The 25362-nt window shown below is 37.7% G+C and overlaps 1 protein-coding gene across 1 annotated transcript in view; it reads left to right on the forward strand.

Annotated features, from left to right (window-relative positions):
• The window catches only part of ARHGAP15 (Rho GTPase activating protein 15), a 324795-nt gene that overhangs the window by 246826 nt on the left and 52607 nt on the right, over positions 1-25362 (forward strand). The window contains exon 12 of the mRNA XM_080346977.1: positions 16428-16562. Within this exon, the coding sequence (XP_080203103.1) occupies positions 16428-16562 (135 nt within the window). The remainder of the gene's footprint in view (positions 1-16427; positions 16563-25362) is intronic.

Raw genomic sequence — 25362 nt, forward strand, 5'->3', positions numbered from 1 at the left:
AGATTACTGTCTGACACTGCTTCTCCAGAAGCAAAATGCACATGTTCCTAAAGGAAAGACGAATGCAGCAGGATTATAAAAAATTGACCATCAATCCAAGTCAGTGTGAGCAATCACAGCCGCTTATTTTGTATTAGAAGCAATTTACCCATCTGGAAGAACAAAGGTATTTGCAAATGTTGAAGGGACTGACTTCTAGCAGATGCTTAAAGAAAGTTAAAAGCTCAACTGCTTCTGAGGTGGAAATTAGTGGCTGCATTGCCTGGGTAGGGCTGTGTGGGAAGGGGGGAGCTGTGGGGATGAACCTCTATAGGGGCTTTGCAGGGTAAAGGAAGAAGTTGGAATTGAGAAGAAGGGGACCGAGGGGATGCGAGTTTCTTGGATGTGGGACTAAATAGTGTCTTTGTGCTTCTATAAGGGCTTACTGATGATGAGGAAATGCATATTTAACACAGAGCTTATTAAAAAGTTTGACCACTGGAATTCACAGTTACTCTCAATATGGTACAGACATTTTCCAGTGCTACTGGAAGTCCTGGTAGACAAAGACTAGTTACTAGAAAACTAGCTTTATACCGTAATTTAAGATTGTTTGAATTTACTTTATTTGTCAATTTTTCCCATTTGTCTTCATGTCTCTGTACATTTGAAGAGACATTCCTTGATCCATAGAGATTGCTTTTCTTCCTGCCTCCTTTGATTCCACTTGCCTAATAATAATGGGCATTATCTTATATCCATATTTAATTTTATTATGTCACTAGTATTGCAAGAAAAGGATGTTCTTTTCAAACATTGTAATGCATTTAGTATTTCACTAGTCATCAGTTAAATCAATTTTTCCCCTTTATTGGATCTGAATTATAAATCAACCAGTCATTGTATGGGATACTGTATATGAATGTACAGTATATCATTATGATGTATCCTATAATAATGTCTCTTAGACATGAAAACTAAAGATGGTGGTTTAAAGTGCTGAGAGAGAAAAAATTGGAAACATCTGTTAGCAGGAAGTAGAGAAGACTTTTCATTAAAGTTTGTCAAGTGTGTTTGATAGGAAGAACACACTGGGCCGTATTCTGCCACCCCTTACGTACATCCATCCTGGTATCCAGCATGGTTCTTTTATCTCGTGTAGAAAAGCCAATATTTATCGGAGACACTAAAAAGCCGAATCTCTGCTTTGGGTAAGGCACAGAACAGCGGCTCAAGGAATCAGAGACCTGAGGCAGAGCGAGGATTCACAAGTTTTATGGAAAAAGAGAGAGAGCATATTAAAATACAGTCAGTGTCCTGGTCTTTGTGCAGGGTTAATGACAGCTGTGTTGCCCCTATGCTGATTAAGTCAGCAAGCCCATGTGGAAGAAGTGGTGTGTGACAGTTTGGGGTAAAAACTAATTTATTTACACTTGGCCACTACTTGTAAGAAGATGAAGTGTTAAGAATGAAAATAATTAAAAACAAAAAAAGGAAGTTAAAGATAAGGCATTTGGAGGCAGTCAGTAGGCAGATTTCACCACCCAAGATACTGTGGACAAGCTGGCAAAAATAGAGAAAAAAATGACTAAAACTTCCAGGGCAGTGTGTTTTAGCTTAATTGTACTGGAATCCATGTAAGCAAACATAACTGTCTAATTAAGGAAGCTCAACAAAGGACTTTTTACAAATACAGAAGGATAGCACATTGCAGTGGTGAGGGCAGCAGGGATCTGGGCAGCTCTGAGCTGATGGCTTCTGCTCCAGCTGTGCAAACCCCGCTCAGGTGCGGGAGCTGCCAGCACCACCTCACAGCCTTGTCCTGGGGCTGTGGGACCTGCCGTGGGCACCGGGAGGAAAAGAACACAAGAGTTGCATGCTCATCTCATTCCTACATCACTTTTGCGTGCTATCAAAGGCATGTATGCGTGTGTGGTTTTCACTTTATAACTGCTTAGGCACAAGATGAAATACCTTCTGCATCCCTTGGAAGAGCACCACAAGCTGTCCAGCTGCAGCATAGACCACTCACACCTCCTCACGCAGATGTAACAGCTTAAAAGCCAGTATCTCACCTTATCTTTGCAATCTTTTCCCGTTTCTTCCCACACTAAGCGATCTTTGGGCCCTGTTGTTTCCATGATGACACCCAGAACTATAAAATCAGATATAGCAGTGGCAGGGCCCAGTGTGAAATTACCCTCGAGTCAATAGAAAACAGAATATTGCTTATTGATTTGGTCTAGCCTGTTGTGTAGTCAATGGAGAATAAACTAATACAAATAAAATGAATCAATTGGAAGCTGGCTGTGGGCCTCAATGAGTCATATGAAGTAGGTTTCTGATATCCTTTATCATCGTGCACAGCCATCGAAACAAGAGTGCTACTGTCTTCTGCTGGCGCAGAGAGTTACCTCAGGCTATTCTGAAAAATGCTTTTTTCTTATTTTTAGACCTGAATCAGTCCGTGCTAGTAAATGTATTCCTGTGAATACAGATCCTACTTTGTTGTAATGTCCATGGGAAGGCGGTAGTGTAACCTGTTTGGATGCAGCTGCAGACCACCTGTAGAGAAAGTCAAATTAGGGAGAGACCCCACTGTTCTTTGCATTAATGCTTTTTGTGTTGTGGCTTGGCTCCCCCTCCCTCCCCCTTCGATGCATCTTTCTCAACTGAGGACATAGAGCACATTTTAAGACCTTCTGTCCCTTTAAGGCATCTTGTGGTTGAAAGAAGATTTGAAAGACTATAAAATCTCCCCAGTCACCAAGGAGTGATGGTGTGCAAGGAGTTTTAACACTTTTAGGATGACTTTTCTTCCTGGTTTTCTTACAGGTTTGGGGGATATTGGGTTTGGAGGGTGGTGTTTTGTTCTGTGCTTAAAGGCCACATTTAAATCTCTCTCAAGTGATCTGCATGTTAGAGGAATCTTCTAAGTTTTGAATGAAAAAAAAAAAGTGGTTGTCAAGAATTAAAGCCTTAACTTGCCGTGCTTTTTGTTCCATTGTTTCTCAATAAAAGACTCGGCAAACAAAAGGAAATGGAACAACTCTAAGTGAAGTGCCTGCATATCCACATGAGTATGATCTCACTGATCCCACTTAACGATACTGGAATTCTCTTTACGTACAGATTTGTCTGAGTTCGGGACAGAGGGATATTTAGGCACATAAAACAAGTGGTTTGAGGAGATTATGTGTCCTTGGTATGAGAAATACAGGGTGTTTCAAAAAGATGGACCCGATTTCAGAGAGAGAGTGATTTCGAATTGGGCCCATCTTTTTGAAACACCCTGTGGTTTTAGTTCTGTTATATCAGTTACAACTGCTTAATACTCCTGGTATCTGTAACTTCTCAGTAGATTAGGCTTTTATTGATTTACCAGGTAGTATTTTGTTGCATAATGATGCAATATTCTACCTTGTGTTACACAAAAACTGCCTGTAACGAAAATTTCATTAAATATTCCTTTTCACCCCATTTCTTCACAGATGAATCCCACTGTTTCACTAATCATTGACGTACTAGTTAACACAGGCAGTTTGTAGATGGAGGTAGTGTCATCAAGCGCTGCCTCATTTTAAATTCCTTCCTCTCGGTGGTGGTATCAATGTTCACTGCAAAGACACTGATGATACTGAATTTAATTGGTATTATGTGTAGGGTCATGTGTGCTCTCCAAGAAGTTTCTGTGTAACTTTTCCCTAATTGAAATTAGATTGAAGTGTTGCTGTGTACACTGCGACTTAATGGTGACAACGTTGAGCCAGCTTCGAAGCTCAGATGCATGGCACGCATCCCAAGAAATCTGCTATGATGCTCCCACATATATCTATGCATATTTTTATGGTACAAGAGACATAAGGTGTGGAAAAGGAGCAGTCTCTTTAAGGGGGATGTGGCAACCCTATCTGCCAGTCATCTTGCCTCTGCTGTTCTATTCCTTTTACAGCCGTTCTGCCTTTCTGGTATCTAAAACATCTTTACATGTGTATTTAATATCTGCACAGCTACTAAAATCCATGGGAAGGTGAGATGCCATAAGACCAGTAACACTGGTCCTTTGTAGAAACGCTTTCTGTCTGATTTGGGGATAGCTGATGGATGGCTGTCTAATATTCTAGGTAAGATAAAATATGACCAAAGTGGTCTGCAAACCATTTTGGGACCTACGTCTGATGCTCACAATTGTTATGCAATGTGAGGGCCCAGTGCTGTTGTTGGCTATAATGAGATCTCACCATTAAACACCTGCAGCACTATATTTTAACTCAATGAAGGGGCAGCCCAGTGCACCCGTAGAGTATGGAGAAGTAACTTCTCACCAGTAGAAGTGTTTTGACTGGCAGCTTAATTTATAGCAGTTCATAGAATTACTATGTGTAATAAGCAGTGTCCATGAACATTCTTCAGGCACTTCTAAGTGACTCTTTAAAAACCATTGATTTTCTTCATAAAAATCATTAAACTTTTTAAGACGGAAGTAGTAGTCTAGGTCAGTAATCATGACAGTGCTTTAAATACTAGTGGATAAGTAGCGATGCGAATAAATTAAATACATTTCAGGTATAATAGCAAAGTTGAGGAAAATGACCAAATATTAGCAAAGCTCCAAAATCTAACCACTTTGTGTTGCATGCTGTTTTAATGACTGCGATTTAAAATTGTGCATAATTCCAAAGAGATCATATGTTTCACATAATAAAAATTACTATGCCATAAAATCTATATTTTCTTTAAAAGTACTTGTAATATCAAAAGGACTGTGAAGTATTAGCCATTTAATACAAATTTATCTTTTCTTCCAGATGATTACATTTTCATTTTAATTGCTCACACTTCCCGTTCTGATCTTCATGTTTTATAGTAGGCAAGACATGCCACAAAGAAAAAAAAAATTGTTAGTTAACAGTCTTCAGAAGTCCTAATTTGGCCAATGTGTTCTGCTGCAAAATCCTGGAATGCTGTCTTGCAGTTTCAAAAGTGATCTTATTTGGCTTCCCAGAAACTATTATGCCTGAAGGATGCCATGAGAACAAGGGCTGCCTTGTTAACAAGTCGAAAACTCTCAAAAACAAGATAGGATCCTGATATAAATCATAATTTAGATGCACAGAGCTATGTTCACAACCACAGTAATGTAATTCATTTACATCTAGTTATTACTTATCTCCACCCGAACTACTAAGTTCAGGAATGCAGCTGCCTTGTGCCTTGTGACTCGTGGGGGTTAGGGAAGAATGACATCACCAAATTTAAGCACATTACCATGCTGACATAGTGGCACCTTGTTTTTCCCTTCCGCAGATAGAGCCAGGATTGTGTGCTAACCCCCATTCTTCCAAAGAATACCTTTTTTCCCCTTTCAAGCAGCTGCTATATGAAGGGTTGCAAATGTCACTTCAACTAATGATGAATGATGCTTGACCCTTGGACCTGTTACTATGAATTTTATGCAATGCTAAATTAATATGAAAGATCTCTGCTAGAAGACTTCAGCTATTATGCATGCAGCATAAATGATATGTTAAACAATCCAAATTTTTTTCTCATAACCATGGTAAAATGCAGAGCTGCTTCAACGTTTTGATGTGTATTTCCACTTAAGATTAGTATCTTTTAGTTCTAAAAATATTTTTGGTAAGCAAATCAGTTTGCGAAAAACATTGTCAAAAGGGCAACTGGCCCACATGTCTTTGTTGTTTGCATTTGAATATAATTAATTATGTAAAGCAATAGTTAGTGGGAGCTGAACAATTAGTAGAATCTGTCAAATAGTCACAGAGAAATTACTAACTAATTGAACTACTGGTCTTTTATTGTTTCAGGAAGCAGTACAGAGTGTCATTCTTTTATCTCATAAGTTTGTTATTATCACACATCACAGTTTTTGAGCAGTATATGATTCCTCATAGATTAATACATAAATAACCCTCCTAATAATGTCAGTGTGCAAAAGTGTTTGAAATAAAAACACCTGTTTTAATTAGTATTCAGATTTGTGCCGTTAAAAAATGATAATCCTCTTGTAGTTATATGACATTTTTAAAGTTCTGAATTTCCATCTGTATCCTATATTATGATGTGTCAGGATTGTCGTGAGTTAATTATGTTAACTTCGGAAACATTGCTTGCATTTAGAATGAAAAACTTCAGCTTGAATAGCCAGGAAAGCAGATGCTGTCTTTCTTGTCAACTGCTTTGTTGAGCGTTGCCTTGAAACTTTTTATAAGATTCTGTATTCAAAAGGAAATCTAAATCTCCATTTATTTGAAATGTTACACTAATCTAATAAATATTTTAATATATTTATTGTGGGAGGGACCTGAGCACATCTCAAGGAACCAAAGACATGAAAATCTCTTATGTTGAAATCCTCCTGTTATTACAAGTCCGTTCACAAGACTATTTTGAAGAACAGGAAAACTGCATGCACTAGAAAGTCCAAAAATTGTTTCAAAGCAGACCTTTTCTCTCCTGAAATATAGATCTCTAAGTTTAGGTGAAATAAGAGGAACAGGAAATATTTTAATTAGAATGCACATCGAGATAAACCCAAGGCAAAGGTAGGCACAAATACAGTGTTAACGCAGCAAATCTGCGTTATGTCCTATCCCAGAGCAAGTGAAAATGCAAAAATGTGGATGTGTGCGTGAGGTGGAGGAAAAGGTGTGATGTTGGATTTGGTGGATGCATGGGAGCCGTTTCTCCTTCTTCCACATGAGACTGCGAGGCTTGTGTGGGAAAAGGAAAACTTTACGCCACTGAGTCACCCGTATTTCATGACACCCCTTCTCTGCCAAGGAGGAAACATGAACATTGCCAAGGGTGTTTACATGTGCCTGGGCGTATTTATGCATCTTCTGAGGCTCGTTAAGAGAAGGTATAGCTGTGCACATGGAATTGCACGTGGCAGGTTAATGCAGTTATGTTTTTAAGCCCACACTGGCCTTGAAATGTCAATGTTTTTGTTAAAAAGACCTAAGCAAGGTCTCAAATGCTTCTGTGTATGCAGCTCTTAATTCCACTGGTCATGCATTTAATGAACACAAGTTTGACTGTAAACTTAGGGTTTCTATATTTTTAAAATCATCATATTCCTCAAACAAAAGCTACTTTCGTTGTAGTAAAAGTTTCAGTGTTTGCAAGCAGGCACTGTACACGAGAAGATAAAATGCACAGACTAACCCATGCCTGGATCAGGACATTAATATCTGGTTCTCCGCTGGTGTGACTTCAGAGCGGACATTGCTCTGAAGTTGATGATTTTGTATGAAAAAAGGGCACTTTCTGAGAATCTTCCATATTCAGGGCAACATGTGATAAAATGCATTAAAATGTTTGAAAATTCATGTTATTATTAGCGCTATTATTATCAAAGGACATTTCGTTAACATTTGAAAGCCCTTCAGTGCACTTGAAGATATATTTGTTTTAGCAACTTATATAATCCCCTCCTGTTTAAAGTTTTGTTTTAAACACATACAATTATTATCTCACATGCCCTGATTCAGTAAGCACTTAGAAGCATTCCTATCTTTAACAGCATAGCTAGTCCCGCTAATATCCAGGGAATGGAATTAGAGCTTCAGATATTAGCAAAAAGTAATGCAAATGTGAATTAAGCAACATGGTTTTGAAGTAAGTTGACTGACGACTTTTTATTTCTTAGACTGAACGCAAAAGTTTGGGGAAAAAAAAAAAATCAAAGCAAGCATTACTGATATTAATAATTATTTAAAAAGTATATAAAGTTGAATATTTCAGGCTGGTAACTAGAAGGAATTAGGCAGTGAAATAACCTTCCAGTAAGGATAGTGAAGAAAAATCCTAACAGCTTTTAGGCAGAGCCATCAGCAGAAATATAATACATAGAGACATATATATGGACATCTAGAATAAGAATGCTATTGTTGTTTAGCAAGTAAGTCATATTAACTAAAATGTGTTAATATAGCTGCACTGTAGAATATCACTATTTCCAAGTTAATGAGTCATTTGCATGTTCATAGTTTATATTTGTACCTTTGTGTTTCTTAGTGTAACTTTTCCATACAGTTATCTCTATATCTAACGTGGGACTGAAGACTCTCACTGCCTCATGTCTGTGCAGGAACCTACATGATATGAAATGATATTCTCTGCCCCATGTAGTGTCACACATCATATAGCTGACAACAAATTGTCATGCTAGGTAACAATTTCAGCCAAAATTTCATGAACCGAACGAGGGTGTATGAAGCACAAATTATTCTTATGACCCAAAAGTGGGCCTGGGTTCTCTGGTTCATGTTTTTCGAGACAACTCACTTTATTGCTAATAGGGAAAATAAATAATGCCTAAAGGCAAGGTGCAAGTGCTACGGTGCTAGTTTGAAAGTACTTAACAAAACTGTCCTTTCGTTTTGAAGAACTCGAATAAAGTGTTTAAATGACCTCTTCCTAACCAGAAGAGAATATAGAGAAGAAATTAAGCTTTATTGGTAAATTAAAGCCCAAATCCCATGGTCGATGAGAGATATGGTCCGTTTGAAATAGTTACACTTTCCGACTTTCTCTTCTACAATCAGCGGGTGGAGACCAACATAATCCAATTAATTGTAATTCCCTTTTGTGGCACTGGTACAGTGGTGAATGATATAGTAAGTCCATTGAAGTCTTATCTTCGGTCAGATAATCCAAATGGATTCATATTATGAAACAATCCTTTGTAAAAGTTCTGATGAACCAAAGTGTTTTGACTTTAGAGAACCAAAAGATAAATTCTATACAAAATAAAATGTTTTGTCCTTGACATTTACAGAGCTTGTATATACCTGATTTCATGTAAAAATACTTCCTTCAGCTGTCTTATTGCGAAGAGTCGCTTCTTAAAAATAAAATTTTTAAAAAATTCAGAATTTCTTGACTGGACATCCTACAAAATGGTGTGTGAGAATGGAGATTTGTGGGTACAAGTACTCTTTAATCTTGTAAATAGTCCCATTAAAATAAATCTGATTGCGTATGTAAGGAATATAACATTTTGAGAATCATTTCTATTTTTCTAATAAAACAATAAACTAATATTTCACTGATAATCCTTATAATTGTAAACAAATTACATATGTATGTTCCTTTTCAGTGGACTAGGGGAATTGCTTAATTTTAGCTCAAGCTTTGATCTATTTACATTTGGTAGTCATTTACATAAAGGAAGTCATAGCAATCTTTATTGTTTCGTTAATTATTTCCTTTGATTATTGAAACTCACTCATTGAGGCACAAGCTTATTGTTATTGGGGTCAGTCCCAATAATACACTTGGCTGTTTGCAAGAAGTAAGGGTTGGATGATATTCTTGTTTTTTGAATTGGTTTTGTACAGACCATTTCAGTTTAACGATCACAGGAGACAGAACTGATTTAATTCACCAGTAGTCTGATCCAGTGCTACACATTTTGTATTTCTCCTTTCCTTAAAAGTTGTCCACAGCAAGCCCACGTTATGGCAGAAGTGTTTTCACTTGTAGCATGTTGAAATCTCATATTCACTGAAAGATACTGAGATAACATTAGTGGGAGACAACACACTAGACCATATATCAAGGTCAGATCTTTTCAGAGTGTCTCAAATACTATTTTTTTTTTTTATTTTTCGTTAAACTGTCTGGTTGAAATTTAATATAAAGAATTTTTTACCCTTTGGGGGTACATTACATATGAAATAATTTATGACCCATGAATCACAAGAAAGCAGTGAATTAGGTTTCAGATAAGTCTGCCAAATATTACAAAACATTGTGTACAGATTTTTGGACTATGAAAAGGCTTTTGACAAGAGTGGAAATAGAAGCAGTGTTAGAAACAGCAAGAAGGAGAAGAACAGAAGAGCTATATGACAGAATCTTAAAGCACTCTGAGTTAGTGGCACAATTAAAAAGATAGGAATATGAACATATTTTTGAAGTATGAAAATGGGACAGAGAGTCATTGTCCAATTCCTTTCTCTATTAGATCTTGAAAGCCTTCGATTTATTTAAAATGCAGAATCGTGGATGCTGATACACACAATTCTGATAAAAGACCTGACTGTAAATGAAAAGAAACCTCTAAAATTAGATTGCAGAGAAGCTTACTGGAGAGCAATTACACAATAAAAAATGTTAATAACAGATTTGAAGTTGGAAGGGAGATATATTTACCTTGACTAATACATGTATATACAACATATGACTAAGAGAGGAAGATGAATTTGAAAGCAGAATTCAGAACGGACTTTTGCTTTTGAATAGTAAAATATATCATGAGGAGTAAGTTCCTGATCTAGGCAAGTATTTGATATTTGTGTTCTGCAGTCTATGGTGTATGGAAGAGAAATACTGTCATCCACCTAGAAAAGGGAATAAAATCCATTAGCTGGCACAGAGAACTGAGAAAGTCATTAGTCTGGTTGAGAATAAAGAGGGAAGAATAAACAGAAAAGCAATGTGAAGTGTTTTTAACTACAAAGAAGAAGTTAAAGTTACTGTTCGACAACTAAGTAGAGAGAACTAGATAGAGGACAGAATCTTACCACAGTAAAGCAAATGTAATTTTCGCTCAGCATAGCAATTTAATCTCTATGAGTTGCAGAAATTCTGCCAAACTCCATCCTTGTGCTTGGGTTAATAAGTCACCTCTGAGCGGGTCTCTCAGAAATATGTTGATTTGTAGGCAGGTGGTCTATTTATTCTTAGGAAGCTTGCATTTTGAGGGAAAACATTCTATATTTAAAATCATTCTTTTTTTTTTTTTTTCCCATATGGAATAGTTGATTGAGATAAATTTAATGATTTTAGAAGTACTTGTAATTATAAGCCTATTACAGCAATTATTGCTTCAAACTACAGTGACAGAACATGCTAAGTCAAAACTAACATCACTGGCATCCGACCCCATAGCAGGTATGGGCAGTGAATGACGTTTAAGAGCATCTTAGTGATGGTATCTGTCTTTGGCCACCAAAAAGATTCTCTTTTCAGTACCACACTATGTTTTTATCCTTCCAGTTTCAAACAGCAGCTGGTGGCACAGGAATTTCCCCAATGCAACGGTGTTGCTATCTGACCAATTTCCTAAACTTCTTAACCACCCCGCATGTTTCACCATGTACCATGTCTGAACTTCTCAAATGTACTGGATCTTTTTAACAGAAACAATGAGAGTTCATCCCTCTCTTACTCCGCAGACCTCTGTGGGATTATGTGAGGATGAATGTGACCCAGTGTGCCCAAGTACAGAAATCTTTTATTGTTCTGGCACAGATTGAGATTTAAGTTAGCAGTAGTTGGTCCAGTGTGTCCCGAGGTCAAGAGAACCGTCATTTCAGAGAACTAGGATAAACAGCACTCTGGATGCACACGGAGATGTTCTGCTTTTTAGCTTAAGTTGCTCAGTAATTTGCGCCTGGACTCCATGGAAATGGGCACTCCAATAATAAATAAATGCTCAGGCATTATAACATCATGGCTTAAATTTTCTGGTAAAAGGCCATGTTCCTCTACCAGAGGGGTAATGCATGAAAGCTTTATTTTGCTGACTGTCTTTGGTAATTCAAGAGTAGCATTGGATGGATTCAGTAAAAGCTGCTTAGAAACACGCTGTATACAAAATTTAATTATTTACTTAGCTATATATTTTTTTTATTTATTTATACACTTTTGGAAGTGAAGGACCTTGCACTGAGTGCAAGCAGGACAGTGGACCTCCCAAAACGTAGCTAGGGAGAGAGGGAGAATAATTAGCTAGGAGAGAACTCATAAAAATCTGGCTGACTAAAGAACACAATCACAGACTGGCTGGGGTTGAAGGGACCTCTGGAGATCATCCAGTCCAACTCACCTGCTATAGCAGGTTCACCAGAGCAGATCACACAGGAAGGTGTCCAGGTGGGTTTGAATGTCTCCAGAGAAGAAGACTCCACAACCTTTCTGGGCAGCCTGTTCCAGGGCTCTGGCACCTCACAGTGAAGAAGTTTCTCCTCATATTCACATGGAACCTCCTGTGCTTCAGCCTGTGCCCACTGCCCCTCATCCTGTTGTTGGGCACCACTGAATAGATTCTAGTCCCATCCTCTTGACGCACACCCTTGAGACATCAGCATTGATAAGATCCTCTCTCAGCCTTCCCCAGGCTGAACAGACCCAGCTCTCTCAGTCTTTCCTCATAAGAAAGAAGCTCCAGACCCCAAATCATCTTTGTAGCCCACTGCTGGGCTCCCTCCAGTAATTCCTTGTGCTTAAACTGGGGAGCCCAGAACTGGACACAGTGCTCCAGATGCAGCCTCACCAGGGTAGAGTAGAGGAGCACGATAACCTCCCTTGACCTTCTGGACACACTCTTCCTAATGTATTGCTTTGCATGAGTTGAGGCTTCTACTGTACCATTTATTCAAAGTTCAAGGGATTGCATGCACTTTGGAGTGTGTACATAAAATGCGATGTGAGGACACGATTTACTAAGGGAAAGGAAGCTAAAGCATCATGTGCTGCATCGCTGAGGGGTGAGCTCCTTGTCATATGATGAGCAAGAACCACCACCACCTCCCAGCAACCCATTGCTGTGTTGTCTCCAGACATCTCTGCTTTCTAGTGCTGCTCTAATTTGAGTGCAATCACTTTGAAAGAGGTTGTTTGTCCCGATGTAGGAATACTTTGTGGTAATTTTGAGCTCCCGTCATTTCTGGATGGGGCAAGAAAGCTGCTGTGTCTCTGCACTAGCTGTAGCTTGTAAAATGCAGGTACAGCTATCACACACATGTACCTTCAGTGTATAAATTAATATTTGTGCTGCCAGCCATGAGAACAGCCCTCACAAAGGGATTTAGTGATGAGGGGGTGTGTTGATAAAAGTAGAGAACTTCTCCTTGAGTCTGCTCTTTTTTTTTTCCTATTGAAGACCTTGAATGACCAGTAAATTATTTTTTTTAAATATAACCATTTAAAAAAAAATAAAGGTGTTTTCAAGTTTGAGAAAGTAAAGAAATGCCCCTGGGACCCATCACTATCCCGGTGCTACCATGTGTAGCTGGCAGCAGGGGATGGGTGAAAAAGGCAGCAATGTTAGCAAATGGATTTCAGTCTGAGACCCAGACATGTCTCACCAAAGTCTTCAGAAAGTTTTTTGAGGCAGAACCCCCAGAGCACACCTGGTGCTGTCACCTGTGTTTTGCTTTCCATGTGATTTGGGGTCATCTATGAGAACACTTGCAAGAAGATGTGATACTCTGGGTGAAGCAGGACTTCTGATGCTCTGGGATTTAACGGTAGAATGGTTTTTAGCTGATTTTTGGATAGATTTCTTTCTCCTTATTTGGACAAGGATAGCCTTATGATAGTGTTCTTAAAGCAAATATGAACTCCTTTTTGGTTCTGCTGCAGACATTGCAAATGCCATTAAAAATGTGCATTGCTGAAAAGGCTGATTTACTGAGAATAATAACACAGTAAAACATACATTCCCTTCATGAATGTATTGTATATTGATTTTTTTTTTAACTAATAACCTTGACAGGTGCCCGTAGTATTTTTTTTTTCTTAATGTGGTCTTTATATTTTCAGCCTGAGTATTAGCATAAATTTTATGGGATTTTCTGGGCATATTTGTGTCTGTATCTAAGATATATGATATCAACTGGCAGTGATGGTTGAACTAATCAAATACTACTGACAAGTTAAAGCGAATTTTTAGGACTGTGAGATTTTGAGCATCTTCCCAGATACAGTATCTCTTGACTGAAAGCAGTCCCTGACTGTCAAGTTTAAATACCAGATTTGGGACTTAATCTTTATGTAAGCAAAACACCCCAATAAGAAATATGTCTGAACAAAGCCAGAAAGTCAGGTCCTTCCCTTAAACCTAGCCTGAAATTCATGTGTGTGTTTGTTTATGGCCCTGTCGCCATGGTATGTGAGCGATTTCAACCAGTGGGAACCAAACAAGAGTCTTACACTGAATGGACTTCTATTTTCTTTCTTTTTTTTGGACTTGGCATTTGTTCCTCGTAGCAAACATTTTTTAAAACTCTCTTATTGCTGGAGGGAAAATTGACACCCTTTGCTTTCACGATGATACATTCCTAACACGTTTCCTTGAAGAGCTGGAAATGGTGCAAAAATCTGGTAAGATAAGTCTCTATAAAGCCTTAGAAGTCAAGCATTCCACTTTAGACATTTAAGACAAATGCATGGCAAAAACAAGTTGGATTTTTTTTAAGGTTTCTACTTAAAGTTCTGTGCCAAAGCTACAGTACTTATACATTTTCTAAATGTGTTTTAAGCAATAAGTTGTACAACATTTTTAGAACATGTGTTAAGCTATTTCTCTAAGAATGAAGCTCTTAACAAAACATAAGCACTCTGCATGAGATCTTAGCAGCAAAGTGCTTAAAAGATAAAGTAAGAATTGGTACCATGGGAAGAACACCAGCTGTAGAGCACACAGGTCCATTATGAGAAGTATGGTAGTGGGTAGGGAGAAAATGATTTAATCAGGAGTAAAACCAATTTTATTATAAGGGCACGCAGGGGGTGTGGCACCATAGTGAGAGGGACATTTCAAAATATCTGACAGATTTCAACAATGTGAAAACCCACCCTGTTCTTTAAAGTGACAGTAAACCCCATCAGGTCTCTCTTTTTGATGCTATTGTTAACAGTTGACTGTTTAAAGCTGGCCTGCTAAGATGCTGTCGATCTAGTTCAATAGTGTGTGGCAAAATAAAAGGCTAATTGTTGAAATACGATCAATCAAATATGATCTCAGAGTCTAAAGAAGATCCCCTCTGGTAACTCATTTGAGATCAAATCATTACTTTTATGATTGAGGTAATTCAATGGAGGGAAAAAAAAAAAAAGAAAATAAAAGAAAAAATTTGAAACCAAAGAAGCAATCAAGACAACAAAATTAAATGCACAAGTCTGCCTTTGTTCCAGCTTTGTCTCACATTACTCCAAGTTAAGGAATTGGGTCCGTTCCTTTATTTGTATGTATTTCCTGAATCCAGAAATTTAAAAAGCATTTAATAACATTTATTAAATAAAAGTTGAAAGACAACTCAATTTTGAATGAGATTTTTCTGTCCAAAAGTAAACTCCATAGCGGGAAAACTGCTGCATTAAAGTACCAAGAATCTGGAGTTGTGGGTGTCCATGTGTCTCCAATAATTTTATCATTTTGTTTAACAACAGTTCAATAAAGAGGCTGCTCTTGAAGCCAGCTGAATTGCTAAACATGAAATTTCAGTGACATTTAGTAAAACATTTCAGGACTATGAAGCTTCAAATTAAATTTGTTCAGTAGTTTTTATGGTTGGCCACTGATTTGCATTCAGACTGAAATTTTCTAAAAAAGAGAATCATAGCACATGTGAAAAAAGCAAACTCCATTTTTGGACTAACAGAACTTGGAGAAAGTGTGTGTGTGTCATTTTAATTTGGACTAATAAGGATTTTTCACTTTCCTAGAGTTTTCTATGGAGTATGATTTCACTGTTTCTTATGTTCTAACAGCATCACACTTCAAGAATTAAAAAGGAAAAAAAAAGAAAAATAGAATAATCATCCAATCTTGCTTTATTTTTATTAGAAACTCTGTTTTAGCATTTAGTTTCTTTTATATTTAAATTCCTTAGCTCAGTCAAGCTTCAAAAGAAAACATTATTATTTTTGTTTGCAAAACAGTTTTATAAGCACTTGTGGTTTGTCTTTAGTGTTGTTATCATTTTTGACAGCTTTGCATAGCCTAGGTAGGCCAACAGGGGTCTGTCTAATATTGTTGCTGGGCAAATCTTCCTCCCAGAGATGAAAACCAAACAAAATATTTTTGAAGCAGTAAGGAGGAATTAATATCCTTTCTCTCACAGTACTCTATTCCTTGCTGACATTACATTCAGGCAAAAAAAAAGGAGAAAAGCGTTACCCATTATTCCCTTGTACATAGCAAGGCTAACACATGTAAAGCAATAACTCATTTTCTATTGCCATGTTTAGCATATGTCTCCTGTTGGCTCAGCAAGGCCTTTAGGCCGGTCCCTTGAGCCGGCCATCGTTGGCAACTCTTAGCCCCTCGGCCTCAAAACCAAATAGCTTTGAATCATGTTGAGCTGTGATGCTAATTTTCATCCTGATGCATTATGGGAATAAATGTATCTGACACACTGCGTCAATGGTACTGTCTCTTTGTGTCTCTTGTTTTTTTGTTAGCTGCATTCCTACAGATGGTATTCCATTGAAAATGTTCTCTTCCCACAAAAAAAAAAAAAGGGAAAAAAAAAAACAAGGGAAAAAAAACCATGCACAGCACCAAACCTCTAGGTGCAGAAGGCTGTTAACGGTTGCTGATGATAGTAGGCAAACATTAACATAATAATTAGTGTCTTGTAATTGTTTCATTAAAACCAGTTGTTCCATTTCTCCTCGTGTTTTCCCAGAAGAGAAGCTGAATTTGGACGACAGCCAGTGGGAGGACATCCACGTTGTCACCGGAGCACTCAAGATGTTTTTCAGAGAGCTGCCTGAGCCGCTGTTCCCATACTGCTTCTTTGAACAGTTTGTGGAGGCGATAAGTAAGTACATCAGATACAGTAGAAGTTAGTGAAATAGCCTGTTATGCAAAAATAATAATAAACTTAAAAATAGAAGAACAGAGGCATCTCAAATCTGACTTACCTTCCGTTATCCATGATCCTGTCTTTTTATTGTTTTTGACTGCCTTTTATCTCCTGCAGCATTTAGTTATTTAAGTGGAGAAAAAATACCAAATCATTGATCTATAAATTTTGTATATGCGATTTAACTGTAGTGCCTAAAATGGTTTAGGAAAGAAATTAAAATGTGTATGCATTAACAATATGCTAGGCTGATAATCCACATATCCCCGAACACAAGAGAGAGACTAATAATTGTGAATCATGTTAGAAGGGGCTGTCTTTATGTTAATCAGAATGAAATGCATGTGTTTTGTTTCACAAGGTTGCAAACTTTTGCCTTGCAGTGATCACAAAAGGAATGCAAAAACATTAATGTTCTCATTTTCATATCTATTTTTGCCATTTTTTTTCTTTCTTTCTTTTTCTAAGTTGGCAGTCATCAAAAGTATTTTCAGAGTCCAAGGCATTTATTCTGTTACATGTCTCTGTGGTTTGTGTGCTGGAAACTCTCTCTCTTTATTTAACATACGCAGGTGCATTTTGTAAAACTGTATCGACTTGGAAAAACTTGCCTAAAAAAACAGTGATTTGGGGGTTTACTCCCATTGGAAAAGAGGGGGGAAGAGGGAAAGCTTAAAGAGAAAAAGCCTAGTAGGAGATTAAGTAAAAGTCCAATAGAGAAGAATCTCTAGGAAAAAAACAAGCCCAATAGAGTACATAGAGATCTGTTTTCTGAATGATGGGCATCGCATATTTGCCATTCCTGTTAATGAGAGCTGTGTGTGCACATGCGCAGCTGTCAGAGCATATGAAACCCTTAATGCACGGCTCACTTTGATTTTATATTCATAAGAGTCTTTAGTTCAACTAAAGCTTTTCAAGACCCAGCATCAGATATAATGAGGTTAAATACATCTCACAAGATCCTTCCCTTTTTGGTTATTTAGAGATGCAATGCAATTAAATACATAACGTAAAGAAATGCATTACCTGAAAGTTTACTCTTGGCGGCTCACTTTCTTCTCCCTTCAAACAACATAGAAACTAGATGGGGAACATCTCTCGAGTTTAACTTCCTGTTGCACAGTCCCTGCAGTCCTGAGAGGAGAAAAACAATAAAGAATTTCTTACTGTTCAGCTTCAGTTTCTGCAATGCATTGGGATAAGGTGCTCACTGAAGCATCAGCACTTGGCTGTGCCCTTTAGGTGGTTCTCCATGCATCTGTGTCCTCTTGGAAAGGAGATGATGTGGTGCCTTCAGGGGATGCAGTCAGTTTGTGGAGCACAGCCTGGCACGTTGTTTCATCGCTTCATACGCACCTTATTCTGGAACTAAGCATTTAATACCTAACCTCTGCCTTTATCACTTTCTCTTACTGATAATCCACCATCATACTGGTCTTCTGGGGCTAAATACCATCTTCCTCACCCTTATAGCTGCTTTTTGTTGCACTTTGTACACTTTGGCTAAGCAAACTTTATTGTAGCATGAAGAACATTATCAGGACACCATGATCTCCTTTGCGCTGTGTTGTGCTCACTGCTAGTGTACAAGTCAGGGCAATGTGAAATCTTTTGGTATTCTGATGGGGAGGTTTTTAACAGTGGAAAGAACAGGTAACCAGTAACAGACTTGCGAATTCAGAGTTTGAAAGCCTGTCGGGAAGAGGCCGTCTACTACAGCATTAATATGTATGAGTGAGAAATTAATGTCCCTTTCTGCTATTTGAACTATTATTAATTCTTATTATGATTTTGAGAGCCATTATACACATTGATAGTCTAATGAACAGTCATTTATAGAGGGATTTTAAGACAGTTTATTCCTAGGAAGAAAATGCTAGCACTTTAAGACATGTTTTGCAGTATTTCAAAGTCCTAATTCTTGTTGCTTGTTTTACTGCACATCAGGGTGATTTCTACCTAATCCAACTGTCTAAAGTAATCTACGATTTCCAATGAATCTTCTCTTTATTTGGCCTTTACTACCGTAGTATCTACCAATCCGTATTCTCTCCAACTCCACTTAAAAACCATCTATAAACAACAATTAGGTGTTTTCAGTGTTTTTGGAGCTCTTCTGTATGCTAATAATAAAGGGCAAAGTAAAAAAAAATACCTCTTTTTTTCAATATCATCTCCATTGTAGCTGATATTTTTGCCTACTTTGTGCTAATTACTCTGCATGGTCAGTACTGAGCTTCTAGAAAATTTCCCTTCTGCTTCAGGTTATTGTGAAAAATAGGTTATTGTATCTCTGTCTTTTCTGTCCGTTCTTTGAAAATGGGAATTATTAGCATGCAGGGCATGGGTGTGCAGTACAGTTCAAAGGAGCCCTTAATATTACCAGAAATAGACCAACCTGATGACAACTAGGAAAAAGGTAATTAGGACACATTCCCACACTGCCATGATGGTTATATCCTTGGTCCAGCACCGAGCACCCCTCAGTCAACACCACACATTTGGTAAGATGAAGTGGTCTAAAAACGTATCAGTAGTGGGTAGTAACAAGTTACCAATAATATTTCCTTGGGATTTAGTAATTTAGCTAGAAGTTTCAGGAGGAATGAGTACCCAGGAGGTGCCATGGAGTCCTTATGCTGATGCTATTTTGAAGATTATGTGAAAAAATCCATTGCAAGCTTAGTATTACTTTTCCTAGATGATGCCATTTTAATTAACATCTCTATTATGTGCATGGGAACAAAATTTTACAGAACTATGTATTAGGCAAAAGGCTTGCTCTCCACCTTCAATTTCCCCTATAAATAACTTCAGATATTAGAACAATTTAGATATGACCAGAATATTAGGAGATAATTCAGGGCATTATAGAATCTCGGAATTCTGCTTGCCAGGCTGAAGCTGGGTAATTACTGTCCATACAGCTTATATCGGAGAATTTATAAATGGTAAATGGAAGGCCACAAGACCTCTGACCTAATACTAATTTTGTTTCTTAGGATTTGGAAAGCAGGTTTCTCAAGGACTTTGTCTAGTGTATTACTGGCAAATCATTTTGTGGTATTTTGGAAGAAATACGCACTTCTAAAGTGTGACCAAATGCTACTATGAAGTCAGGTTCAGCCACACTTAAATTACTTAGCACCGCAAATAGTTATATTGATTTCATGGAAGATCAACAGATGTGATTCAACAGATTGTCTGCAAGTAAAATTGTGCTTCATGTGAGTAAGGTGGTAGAAGTGCCAATAACTGAAACACTTAATCACCTTATTTACAGAATTCAACCAGCATGGCCATGCAAACTTATGCCAGGACTTCAGCCACTGAAATGAAAAAAAACAAACTACCTCAAAATCTGTTAAGAAATATTAGCAGGTAAATGTGTTAGTTGATTATAAATATTTTTAATTGAACTAGTTTTCTTGAAAGGTGTCAGGCAGAAGGCATGAAAACAAAATAATTTGTCTACTACCGGCTTCTGTGCAATCATGGCTGATATCCACACATAGGAAATATTCAAATATCGACTCATCCTTCCAGATCTTTTCAGCTGGAGAAAGCTGTATAGATAGTGCATCTGTCCAACTGCAGTTACAAAAAAACTCCACTGATATTCCACAAAGGAAAATTCCACCCAAAGCTGCAACATCTGTCTCTGGTTTGAAAGGCTTGAGTTCAGGTCTTTGATTTTTCCCTGCAACAGGTTGGAAAGATTACTACATTGGAAATATTTTTTCAATGGGGTCTAGTGATTATGCCTTCACTTCAGTTCCTTATCTCTAATATGAATTTAATAGGTGTCACGTAAGCACTGCAGATAAATAGGTGATTTATTGTTTAAAATGCACACACAGAGACAGATGTATATGCGTATACTCTAAATAGAAATCCTTTTGCCAGAATTATAATTCTTCCACAGACAGTTTTCTGAATGAAGGTATCTGTTACTGCTATGGGTTTCCCACTTAAGGCAGAAGAACGCAGGAATGAGATTAATAAAAATGTGGCATTGCAAAACCTGACTTGCAGGTTTTCTAGTGGAATCCACAACCTAATATGAGATGTCTCTAGTCTTGGTATGAGGAACATGAAATCCACAATAGCCACCAAGTCCCTGGAGATGGGACATTGGTAGGGTACCAGGTCTAGTCAGCAGATGTGGCTTAGGCTCAGGCAATTCCCCACAGGATCAATTCCCCCCCCCCAGACACTTAGAGAAGGAAATCCCCCACCTCTGGAGCTCAAGCTTTTCAGTTCTGGCAGAAAAGGAAACATTTCTCTACACGGGGAGAAACACAACCATTGGCACCTAAAGTTCTTTGAAGGCCATAATCACAGCACCTAATGAGCTTATGCGCTTTCGGGGATAGATGGCAGCTGGATAAGGTTTTTCAGAATTACAATGGTGAATTGAAGTGCTTAGGTACTACTAAGGTCTACATTAGATACTCATATAATTTTTTGTTTTATCAAGACCTGGATTTCTTTATTTTTGATTGCTCTGATAGACCATTAACACTTTTTTCAACTGATTTCACACATATCCTTTTGATATATCAATTAGGGTCTTCTAGTGTGTGCTAAGCAGAATTCACAATGTCGTTCCTATCAATCCTACAATGCTACATGTTACCGTACTGTATGGAAGCTTAAGATGGTTTTTTAGCATCTCACGCATGATAGAGTTTTATAACTGGTAGGAAATACTGGTCTAATCTGACAAAATCTACAATAATAACATAGCAAATCAGTAAAAACCCTTTTTTTTAATGAGAATGATAGACTTTTTTTAAACCTATAAAAGCTAGCGGTGCTGTCTGTTGTTGCCAGTCCTCTCCATGTTGGTCAGTTGTCTTCATCTCCGGGATGACTCACATCAGTAGGAAGGTTTTCTCTGAGCTTAGACTCTAGTCTTGCTTCAGAAAGGTCCTCCAAGAACTCACTGCCTGCACAGTTCAATATGTACTGCAGAAACTTGCATCCATCTGGGCAATGATCACGCTTCGGTCTACAGCAGGCTGCAGTAAAGTTTGCACTGAATAATACAACTTTTAAGGAGTTTGCACAGAAACTGTCTGCACCGAAATCCAGCAAAAAAAAAAAACTGTGTCAGGAGGCAATAAAAAAAACAATCAAGTCATCGATACATAATCATGATCGAAGAACAGAGCTGCATTGGTTGAAAACATAGTGTAACAAGGACCTGCTCTGAACTACTATGCAGTGTTATGGAAATAGTAGCTGTGAAAAAGAAAGGAAGCAAATACATTCATTTATTCTGACAGTCATAACATCCTTGTATCATCTCGGTGGAAAGTTACGAAAGATGTCTAAAGAGATTTTCAAAAGACATCTAAAGAAACTTCACTCGAGGCTTACAAAGAACAAGGCTCAAGGCCAACTCGTCTTGGAAAGACAAGTCAGCATATTGCACTGTAAGAAATCCATGACAGTCCCTTAACATCATCACGTAATAGGTTCCTGAGAAACCAAATCTTATCAGTCTCTGGCATTATGCAAATTTCTGTCATAATCTCAATCTGTGGGCTTCGAGTCCTAATCAAACTGCCTTCAGATTCACAGTTGGCGAGCCTCCTATTGAAATTGTTTTCCCATCCTCCATTTACTTGTCCAAGGAAGTTTCGGGGCTTGGCATGGCATCAGAAAGCCTCAATTTCATGTGAACATGGTGACTTATAAACAAATCCAAGGTCACCACAATATATTTCACACAATAAATTGTAATTATGCCTTTTTGGCCAAATCTAAATATCAGAAGGCAGTAGAAACCCATAAACTAATGTGAACAGAAAAAAAAAGGTGTAGAAACAACATATTTAAAAGTTGAGGTGCAACTCTTTAAAAGATTTCTTAAAATTGAGAACGATTATATGCGTAGCATAACCTCGGGGTTATCCATCCATGTAAATTTATGAATATGTGTATGCTATATCTGCGTACATATTGTCCCAAGAACAATAACACTAATAATAATAAAACAGCTCGTTCAGAAAGCAGTACTAGGTATTTTCAGTGGAGACTGAGCACTATTATATCTATTTTTGAAAGCTTTTTGAAACCTTATCTGGAAAGCTGTGCAAAATTCTGAATCAAGAGTGATTAAGTGATATTGGAGTAGAAAGAAAAAAACATCACATTTTAGAAGAGATGCTGGGATGATATAGGACACAGAGAGACTAGAAGAGAAGGCTTCTAATAAATGGGTGTTAACAAAATAGATGAAATGTGTACGTGATCATCCTGAGTAAAACCAAGCAGTAAAAAAACCCCATGTATATATATATATATATATGAGAAAGTGTGGTTTAAACTAAACAACTGTATTCCACACAAAAGGTGTATAACCTGTCTACAAATACATTGAAGCTGTAACATTCCTGACCATTATAGTTGCATATTCTAACACAGTCTCCACTCAAATTCAAGATCGTAAGAAAATATATCTTCACTGACGATGTAAATAGAGGCTGTCATGTTTGTAATAGCAGCAAACTGGTAACTGAAGAGGTTCATTCCGGGCTCTTTGTTCCCAGGAGGTGTCAAGGAACAATGTGCCCTGGTAACCTCCTAGTTCTCTTTCCATGACCTCCCCTTCACAGTTGCAAACTCTTTCTGCTCCACAGCTTTTTAAAATAGATCTTTCCAGGTCTGGAAGCAACTGTTTGAGGAAAAAGAAAAAGAATAAAAAATTGGAAGACATGCCCATGAATAGATTCTTTTCTTTTGAGGTGGAAAACAGCCCAACATATTAAGAAACAAAGGGCATCGGGAAGAACATTAGTGGGTAAACTATTTCTTCCTTTTGTGGTTTGTTTTTATTTGTTTGTTTGTTTTTCTTAGAAAGTTTTAATTAAGTTGTTGGAAAGGAAATGTAAAGAAATACAAGAAAATCTACCCATGAAGTTTTAGCTCCTCTTCAGGATTTTTCTCTGTGAAGGATGCCCAGATAAAACCTGTCCATAGGAAGACTGATTCTAGATTGACTTGGCTTTTTTTTTTTTCCCTAAACATAAGCATCTACCTTTAAAAGGAGATATGTTGTGATATTTATGGATCTTTTCATTTGTTAGCACACAATTCTGTTGGGCTACAAAGAGCAATTCATGAATCTCTCAGATGTGCACTGAGATAATATTTTAACGTATTTTGACCCCCTTCAAGAACTTCACCTAAAATAGTATTCCAGTGACACCATCAAATCAGTTTTGAACAAAGAGGAGAATCTGAAGAACCTCATGAAAAGGGTTTAGACCAATGATGAAAATTGCCTTAATGCTAAAGGAACAGGAAAACCGTATAACTTGATCTTATAAATATGGTGGAGCCTTTACAATCATCATCAAAATAAATGAAAAAGTTTTAAAAGAATTTGTACGTGGATTTTGCTGTCATGCACAAGTTTGCACAGGAGGGACATATTATGCTCCAGCTTAGTCTCTTTTGTTATTATAGTTATAATTTTTTTTTAGCATAGTGGAAATTTTATTGCGGATGCCTGGCCTGTCTCTTAACTCATGCTAATTATATTCATAATTAAATGTTAAACAAGAATTGACTAGGCCAACTGGCTTGCACAGGTGTTTGTGATATGAATGGTTTAATGCTTACACAATAAATTATTGGATACAAATCTGCGGTAATCTGCTCTGTGAGAACCTTTTTCAAGAACTTTGCTGAACATGGTAGGTCCAGCATGGTGCTTTGAAGCCAGGACTTGCAAACAGCACTTACTAGACAATATTATGTCAAAAATGTGACTCGTCCTCAATTGCACAAGCAGTAATGAGGCAAAAAGTTGTTGTGTTTTATTCTTTTTCTGGGCTCTTACCTATTGTGGGAGACAGATGCTCAGAGCTGGAGGAGTCATTGGATGCTTGGTGGAAATGCCATGTGTGAAACAGTGTACCTCACTTCAGCTTGCAAAAATGTTGTTTATATTTGTAACCGATTAATCGCTGAGGCTCTAGTAACTATCAGGTTTACACCGACTGCTGGTTGATAGACTGAAAACCTTGCAAATGGAAAAAAATGTGGGTCTCAGTTTGCTCCTCTTCTACTTTTTGGGCATGGCAAATAGTGTATTTGTGTAATTTAAATTCAATCGGTGGTTAAGAGACTCTTTTTGTAGGGGAAAGAAAGGGGAGAAGCGTGAAGTGATCCAGTTTGAGAGCTCATATATGGATTAGCGTAAGAGAAATTCATAGAGAAAATAGAGCAGGAGATAATGGTGAAAGAGAAAACAGAGGGGAACTGAGAAATCCAAGCAACAACACTGAGTAGAAAAGAAGGAAGGAAAAGAGAGTGAAGGAGCTCTTCAGTGACTGTGACAAGATCTCTGTAACCCGGAGTGTTTGCGGGAAGCAGAGGGAGAGGAACTTCTCATGAAGGTTATCTGGAGCTCTTGACAAAGTGAGAATTGGCACTCTAGGTTTGAGGGGAAAAACATTTTATCAGGCTTGTAAGTGAAGCTTCCACTCGGGGAAAGTAATAACAGGAGGAGAATCAGCCTATAATGCCCCAGTTACACAATTTCAGAGGTGCAAAAATGGAAGAGATAAGAGGGGGGAGAGGCTTGAAGCAGAAAGAGAAGACAAGGAAGGGAGGGAAAAGGAGAATCTTCAAGAACAAGAAAAGGGGATGCTGAAAGTCATCACCTTCAGGCCTGTGCTGTCTTCCTCTCTCTGTGCACCTTCTCACTATCTATAAGTTGCTAACTTCCCCAGTT

Source organism: Nesoenas mayeri (genome assembly GCF_963082525.1).
Source record: "Nesoenas mayeri genome assembly, chromosome: 6".
In the NCBI taxonomy this organism is placed as follows: Eukaryota; Metazoa; Chordata; class Aves; order Columbiformes; family Columbidae; genus Nesoenas; species Nesoenas mayeri.